This window comes from Lactuca virosa, chromosome 8 (assembly GCF_052849685.1).
Source record: "Lactuca virosa cultivar CGN04683 chromosome 8, Lactuca_virosa_CGN04683_v6, whole genome shotgun sequence".
In the NCBI taxonomy this organism is placed as follows: Eukaryota; Viridiplantae; Streptophyta; class Magnoliopsida; order Asterales; family Asteraceae; genus Lactuca; species Lactuca virosa.
In genome coordinates this window covers 327,229,821-327,238,661 of record NC_136433.1, presented here as the reverse complement: position 1 = coordinate 327,238,661, position 8,841 = coordinate 327,229,821, and the positions used below count along the sequence as shown (strand labels likewise).

General features: G+C 38.1%; 1 protein-coding gene and 1 pseudogene across 2 annotated transcripts; one reads left to right on the top strand and one right to left on the bottom strand.

The window, feature by feature from the left end:
- The first annotated feature begins 274 nt into the window (after positions 1 to 274).
- On the top strand, positions 275 to 3,003 carry LOC145132714 (Exostosin family protein). Its single transcript, XM_079067609.1, has 4 exons — positions 275 to 1,086; positions 1,556 to 1,852; positions 1,935 to 2,030; positions 2,219 to 3,003. The coding sequence occupies exons 1-4, from the start codon at positions 574 to 576 to the stop codon at positions 2,633 to 2,635; spliced, it is 1,323 nt and encodes a 440-aa protein (XP_078923735.1). The 5' UTR covers positions 275 to 573; the 3' UTR covers positions 2,636 to 3,003.
- Positions 3,004 to 3,710: 707 nt separating this feature from the next.
- On the bottom strand, positions 3,711 to 5,338 carry LOC145133219 (deSI-like protein At4g17486; annotated as a pseudogene). The gene is made up of 4 exons (XR_013718480.1): positions 4,958 to 5,338; positions 4,293 to 4,580; positions 4,124 to 4,204; positions 3,711 to 3,828 (listed from the first exon to the last, which is right to left on the bottom strand). The product of XR_013718480.1 is annotated as a deSI-like protein At4g17486 (transcript).
- Positions 5,339 to 8,841: the final 3,503 nt, after the last annotated feature.

The following is an 8,841-nucleotide window of genomic DNA, read 5'->3' as shown; positions in this document are numbered from 1 at the left end:
CCCTCCCCTAGCCCTTTAATTGTGTTTTTCAAACAAATTTCAAAAATGGTCCCTGTGGTTTAATGTTGCGAATCTAGTCCCTTTATACCTGAAAAGACGAAAATACCTTTGCTAATTAAGTCCCTAACGGCTTAATACTAACGCCGTTAGTAAAAAAGGCCATCTATGCAAGTTTTGCAAACCACAGGGGCTATTTGCATCAAAAAAAAATTAACAGTAACTAACTTGGTTACTTTTGGCAAACGGACCATTTTTATCTTTTATCTATTTTGTGTTCTGTTTCTGGTCTGATTGTTGGTCTTGACAAATCTGATTGCTTTTGCACCAATAAACAACTCACATAGCAAGATCCTCTTCGTTAATGGCGGATCCGCACACCATTCAATAAACAGGAAAGCACCGTGACTCGTCAACACACCGCTCGAGTCTTCCCCTTTTCTCCACACGTTCCTTCTATGCGAAACCTTCTTTCCTTCAAAAACACACACAAACTCTCTCACTTTTTGACTAAATCTACATAATTGGAGATGTATATATGCAAACGAAGAAACCTTTTGGATTTAAGCCACAAAAATGATTGGTAAATCAGTTGTATCACTCGTCATCTTCTTAAGCATCATCTTCATTACGTACTTTATCACGATTGGAGGTTTAGGAGGAGGAATTGGAACAGTTGATCTTAGATCTCAATTCTCTTTCCTATCATCTACCAGAAATGACACTGTTATACCTTGCCGCACCGGGTCGCCGCTCAGAGTTTTCATGTATGATCTGCCGAAGAGGTTTAATGTTGCTATGTTGAGCAGGAAATTCGCCGGAGGAGATGATAATTCTCCGGTGACATCCAGGAATCTGCCGCCGTGGCCGCGAAATTCGGGGTTAAAGCAACAGCATAGTGTAGAGTATTGGATGATGGCGTCGCTATTGTGTGAAAACTGTTCGAAGGCTGAAAGTAGTGAGGCGGTTAGGGTTTCGGATCCGGAGGCAGCGGACGTGTTCTTCGTACCTTTTTTTTCTTCATTGAGTTTCAATACGCACGGGAAGAACATGACGGATCCTGATACTGAGATTGACAGGCAATTGCAGGTAAGAATCAATCGATATACTTAATCATATAGCTGTAGTTATTTCTCACTGTTTGATTGTGACCTAAAATTTAAGCACATTATGATATGATCTACGCCTCCCTTACTCAAAACAGCTGTATATTTGATTATGAATATCGTACGCAGTGTATTTCAACTTCGATTTCATAATGATTTGATTTCTTGTAGATGAAAACTTCAAATGAATTGAAGAATGTTGTGATTTACTTTGAATTTGAACACTAGATTTCATCTCAAAAAATGTTTCTTTTTTACTGAAACAGATCAAATAATGGTAGATCATTTCTGATCTTCCATTTTCAACTCTGTAATTCTTAGCTTTAGGTCTTGCTGAAGCAGATTAGTTAATTAATGATTGAATCCCATTCAGTAGAGTTTGTACAACTGAATCCCCAAAACTTGTTACTCATCAAGGAGCTGAACATGATGGTTATGAATTGTGATTACAGGTTGACATCCTTAAGTTCTTACGGCAATCTACTTATTGGCAAAGAACAGGTGGAAGAGATCATGTAATCCCAATGCATCACCCCAATGCTTTCAGGTTTCTCCGTGAAGAGGTGAATGCATCCATTCTTATAGTTGCAGATTTTGGGAGGTACTCTAAAGTCATGTCCAATCTGCGAAAAGACGTTGTTGCCCCTTATATGCATGTAATGGAGTCTTTCTTGGATGATGATGTTCCAGATCCTTACAATTCACGTACTACCCTTCTTTTCTTTCGTGGGAGAACAGTGAGAAAATCTGTATGTAATCAACAAACTTTAACAAATTTCTTTCTTTTTCAAGAAATAAAGTAAATTAAATTGTCAATAATGTGATGTGCAGGAAGGTATTGTACGTGCTAAGTTGGAAAAGATACTAAATGGTTACAATGATGTTCACTATGAAGCCAGCTATGCTACAGGAGAAAGTATCAAAGCTGTAAGTTCCTTTAATATCAATATAATTCATAACGATTATATAATAATTTTATTGGTTTTTATTTATATAACTATATGTGGAATAATTTTATCATCTTGTAGTCCAATGTTTGTTGTATTGACACCAGTCCAATGCACACTAAACACAGTACAAAATTGTCTGTTCTGAATTGATTTTTGGTGCACCAGTCATCTCAAGGGATGCGGTCATCGAAATTTTGTCTAAATCCAGCTGGCGACACTCCTTCCTCAAACAGACTATTTGATGCTATTGTAAGCCATTGTGTCCCCGTGATTGTGAGTGACCAAATCGAGCTACCATTTGAGGACGAATTAGACTACAATAAATTTTCAATTTTTTTCTCTGTGAAAGAGGCATTAGTTCCCGGATACATGGTCCAACAACTCCGCAAAATCCCAAAAGAAAAATGGCTTCAAATGTGGAAAATACTAAAAGAAATCACACATCATTATGAATATCAGTACCCTCCAAAAAAAGACGACGCGGTTAATATGATATGGAGACAAGTACGACATAAAGTTCCGGATGAAAGACTTGCGGTACATAGAACTCAAAGATTAAAAGTGCCTGATTGGTGGCGATGAAACGCCTGTCTAGTCGGGTGAGATCTCAATCTCACCCGACTGTGACCAAGTCGCAGTGTAAACGGACAAGTTTGTTTGTTTACACTTTGACCATGGTAAGGAGGTGAAAATCCATCCGAGGGGTCTCACGTGTTTAAGTTTGGGCATTACTTCCTTGCTCTGCTCTGTGGATATTGTGATTTACCTCCCTCATATTGGTTGTGACCGATATGGAGTATACCATTTTTTTACATTAACTTTAAAAAGATTTTTGTATGATTCATTGTTATTCGTGGAATCATAGCTGGGTTACATTCCCTTGATGGGAAAAAATATACTTGTTTTTCTTTTGGTTGGTTAAATATTGATAGATGGTTGATTAAGTTGAATCATTAACCCTAAGTACCCTAATAATTATTTGTTCAATTATATAATGATAAAATGAGAAGTTTTGAGTTCGATTTTATAGCCTTGAGAATTCTTGTTTTAGATCACGTCCAATTTATCTTAAAAAATATTTTGCTTAGATTGACTATAATAAATTCTATATTATTATAGTAAATCTCAATTATTTTTTACCTGGGCGCAACTTCAAATTTATAAAAAAGTTTCATTGATGTTTGTTCTTGAAGAGATAATTTACTTTGAGTAGTGTTCAAAAGCTAAGCCAAACCTTCTACATAAATCAAAATTGTTTCCTTGTACTAATCATTAATCAACTGTTGAAAAAAAATTGTTTTTTTTTATGTTAAACTAGAAAGAGACCCATGCTTTGCATGGGTCGGGAAGCTCTGTAAAGAGTCATATTATTGTTATCTACTACTCACTGTTCATAGAGTAAATCAGATTTAAATGTAAAAAAAAAGAACCAGTACTATACAGTTTCTAATTGATTAGCAAGGGTTGAGCTTATCTTCCATTGGCATCTAGCCTTGAGATTGTTGATTGATGATAAACTTTTCTAGGCACAACTTCTTGCGTGCTCATGTCATGAGCCGACAGATGGTATTCACATACTTCAAGGGCATTTTGGACTTCTAAAATATATCTTTCAACAAAAAAGTAAAATGATTATTTTAAATCTATATATCCGAATTGCAAAGATTGTGTTGTACATTTATCTATCAATCAATATGCAGAAGTGAATATGATCATAAACTTAGATCACTCTTCAAATGGAATATGCATCTGCTACCCTGAACCTCTCTTGATGCCTGCAAATGAAAAATTGAAGACAACATATCAAATCAACATTATTTGAAGATATAAGTTGTAGTTGAAATGCAAAATATTTTAATCCCAAAATTGCCACATCACTATTCGATTCAGTCAAAAGATGATGATGATGATCATCATCCACTTCATCTTCTTCACTCCCCATTGTTAAAGATGAATCACCAGAATCTAATTCTTCATTTGTTTCAATTTTCAACAACAATTTTTACTACAAAACCACCTAAAATATAAGGGTATTTCTGTAATTTGTCCAAAAATGTAATCAAATCTCACCAGAAATTGTTGCATGATCAGGTAGATGTCTAACAGCTGCAACTTGAATGTTTTCAGGCAATAAACAGTTGCAGAAAGAACCTGTTCGAAGTAAATAAAAAAATCTACAAAACTTGAATCTTTCAAAGTGGAATGATATAAATGAATGGAGAAGGATATAATTTCTTACTGAGTTTAGCCAACCGGTTGACCCAACCGGGGATTGGTTTTCCAGTGAGTCGCATTAATACTTCATTTGTGAAATGATTGCAGTTTTTTGCTATTAAATGATAAGTATCACCATAATATTTATTAGAAAGATGCTCCATGAATTACCAGAATTCTGAAGGAGACATGTTGGTGATGCCCAAAGGAATTGAACGCCTGAAGATAAATTCCGGGCAGCTTTTCGGTTCCACTTCAAAGACTCCACTGGTTGGGTACTCGTGTGCTCCAAATGCATATTCCATGTCATATACTGATTAGCATATCATAATGTAAAAGATATTACTTGATTCGAATCCAATTCAATGATTATCTTGATAGGAGTAGAAATTGGTAATGTTGATTGTTGAATCTCAGATAGGAGTAGATTATGGAGATCTAGAAACATATGTTTACTTGATGTAGCAAAAACTTGAAATCAAAACTTAGATTTTGATAGAAATAATGAAAGTTGAGAATCAGATTAATTTTTTTCTCGATTAGGTTAGTTTATCAATTCCAGAATCTGATAGCAATATTGAAAGTCAGACGTATCTATGATTATAAGGGAGTTGAATAGAATCTAGAAGAAATCGAATTCAAATGATATATATTCAGTCGTTTTGAATTTTGAATTTGGAATTAGTTTACCTTCGATACCAGAATGGAAGATTCCGAAGCCCAACCAGTACAGGTAGTTATTGACATGGGTGAGATCATATACGTTGAGATACAACAAAGCATGATCACTTCCTCCATTTCTAAGCTCTCTAGACGAATTCATCGGAAACAACCGCATTGTTTCGTTTTATAGCTATGCACACTTGCAGACACACCACTTCGCCTCTCTTCAGTGCTCCCAATTTTTTCCCAAATGAAGATTATCCGTGTAAACCCTAAACTCCCAACCCTACAAAACCCTAAAAGATGGAAAACTAAAATGAAAATTGGAAGTTCGTGAAATGAAGATATTGCAAATGGACATTTGTGGGTCAAAGGCACATCGGTGAAGAATGAGCTGTGTAAGCATTCGATTGGAGAATAAGGCGGTGGAGAAGGAGAAGTGGGACACGTCAAATTAGAGTCCACACACCCACCACCAGCCATTGACCAAGTATTGACCAGAAGGGACCAAAATTAAAACCCTTAATTAAAGGGACTAAAAGTGACAAATGCCTCAAATATGTGTGGCCAAAGTCCAACACTTCAAAAACCTACTGTTCCTAAGGGAACACCAAATTAATATATATATATATATATATATATATATATATATATATATATATATATATATATATATATATATAGCGGAATCTCAATGGTGTGTGCAATGCAGTCATCTCGAGCTCTTCCCTTTACAACCGGAAGTATCAGAAACATAAACTAAAAATCGTAAGCACAAAGCTTAGTGAGTTTCCCAAAATACCACATACCAAACATACAATAAACATATAGTGGGCCCCGCCCGACATCAAACCCCGTCCGACATCGGGCCCCGCCCGACATCGAGCTGAGCTCGGTAAAACGGGCCCCGCCCAACATACAATAACATATATCAAAATAAACACATACACATGCAATAATCACAGAGATACATAGCATACAGATATCCATCAGGCCCCGCCCGACATCGGGTCTTAGCCCAGAAGACATATAAACACAAGCACATGCAAGAGTCACAAAGACAACTAACATACTAACAACATAATATAAACATGGGCCGGCCTTGGTGCCTTCGCCTCGCTAAACCCGGTAAGGAAACTCACCTCGAATACATAAAGATAGTCGCAAAAATTTCAATTTAATAATAAATAAAATAATAATTTCCCATAACATCCAAACACATGAATAAAACCAATGTATCAATTTATCATACATCAGAGTAAAACATCATAGCGGAATCTCAATGGTGTGTGTGCAATGTAGTCAACCCGAGCTCTTCCCTTTACAACCGGAAGTACCTGAAACATAAACTAAAAATCGTAAGCACAAAGTTTAGTGAGTTCCCCTAAAATACCACATACCAAATATACAATAAACATATAGTGGGCCCCGCCTGGCATCGGACCCACCCGAAATCGAGCTGAGCTCGGTAAAACGGGCCCCACCCAACATACAATAACATATATCAAAATAAACACATACACATGCAATAATCACAGAGATACATAACATACATATATCCATCAGGCCCCGCCCGGCATCGGGCCTTAGCCCGGAAGACATATAAACACAAACACATGCAAGAGACACAAAGACAACTAGCATACTAACAACATAATATAAACATGGGCTGGCCTTGGTGCATTCAACCCGCTAAACCCGATAAGGAAACTCACCTCGAATACAAAAAGGTAGCTGAACGGATCCCGACTCCGCATATCTACTATACTCAACCCCTAACATAAAAGATTTCCTTAAGTTCAACACAAAATGCCCAAAAGCCCCTTATAGGTCAAACTTGGTCAAAGACTAAAGTCAAAGTCAAAGTCAATAATCCGAGTTGACCCAACTCGCCGAGTTCATCGATAAACTCGCCGAGTTTATCCATAAGCCTGCACAGTCGGGAAGAAACCGATCCAACTCGCCAAGTTCCTCCATAAACTCGTCGAGTTCGCCAGAAATTCAACATCTTAATCCATTAAGCCGTACTTAACGAAAATAAGAGCTTCATGACTTAGATTTTAACTAAAATGGCTTCATGAAGGGTAAAGTTTCCAACTTTACCCCTAAGAACCACAAAAATGGGTTCAAAACCCAAACCCTAGGCTTAACAAGGTAAGGACTTAATCATTAAGCACTAAATCACCAAAGGCATAACCCCAAACTGTAGATCTGGCCCAAAAAGATGAAATACCACGTAAAGTTTCCAACTTTACCTTCAAGTATGCTTAGAAGAAGCTCAAATGCTCAAAAGAAGCCATAAGATGGACTTAATGAATGCATGGAGCCCTTAAGACCATAAAGTTGGCACCTTTATGCCAAAAGAGCTCATGAGGATCATAGATCTGAAAGAATAGCACTCGGGACGTCCTACAGACCCATCAACCACCCAAACATGACTAAAAGCATCTAAACTAACCCAAAAAGAGATCTAATCAAATATTAAGCAAGGTTAGAACTTTATACCCGAAATATGTTGGAAATGGTGCAAAGAATCAAGATCTGAAGGCTCCTACTTGAATCACCACCTTGCACCAAGCTTCTCTTCCTTCAATGAGCTTAAAACACACCAAAACACACCCACAATAAGCTCACAACACTCAAAGAGGCTTTAGGGTTTTGAGATTAGGGTTAGGGGCTATGGAGGCTGGATATGAGGCCAACACCTGGGACTTAAGGTGTTTAAATAGGGTGCAAAACCCTAAAATTAGGGTTTCCTCCCATGCTGCCAACTCGCCGAATTAAGGCACCTCAAATCGTCGAGTTGACTCATTAAACTTCGTGGCCAAAAAAACTTCAACACGTCGAATTGAGGCTTTCAACTCGACGATTCCTCCAGGAAAAATGCAATAGCTGTAAATAAAATCATACCAAAAACCAGGCATTACAATTCTCACCCACTTGAATCAGACTTCGTCCTCGAAGTCCGCTGTCTCAAACAATCCTGGGTAATGCTCCATCATCTCCTCCTCGGGCTCCCAAGTCCACTCCGACCCCTTGCGATGCAGCCAATGCACCTTCACTAGCTCTACTACCTTGTTCCTCAAGGTTTTTGTCTTCCAATCTAATATCGCCACTGGTTTCTCAACATAATTCAGACGGTCATCCACCTGAATATCCCCCAAGGGTACAACTGCAGAATCATCCACCAAACACTTTCGCATGAAACATTCCAAAAATACAACCCAAAAATTTCGTTTTAAATCATTATCAAAAACCATAAATCATCTATCATCATAAAGAAAATCAAGAACCATGTATCTCAAAACATCATGTCAAATACTATATCGAAATCATATGAGAAAATATCAGAGTCTAATAACAATCCCAGGCTGAAACTGTGGTGTGTGTCATGCGATCATCCCGAGCCCTTCCCTTTGCTAGTGGGAGTACCTGAAACCAAAACTGAAAACCGTAAGCACGAAGCTTAGTGAGTCTCCCCAAACTACCACATACCATACACGTAACATATAACATATCTTGGGCCCCGCCCATGCTACATCGAGTCTAGCTCGGCATCGGCTTTTCCGGCATCGGGCCCCGCCCGACATCGAACTCTATTCGGCATCGGGCCCTGCCCGACATCGAGCCCTGCCCGACATCGAGCAGATCTCGGCATACATAATAACATATCAACTAACATATAACATAGCACATATACTAACATGAAAAGCTTCCTTTGGTCCCACCCAGCATCGGACCGAGATCCGGAAACATACTATCATATCCTACTAACAAGACATTCCTCGGGCTTACCCCGACATCGGACTGAAATCTGGAAGCATACTAACATTCCTTGGGAACCGCCCCGGCATCGGACCGGAGTCCGGAAACATGCTATCATACATACTAACTAGACAATCCTCGGGCTT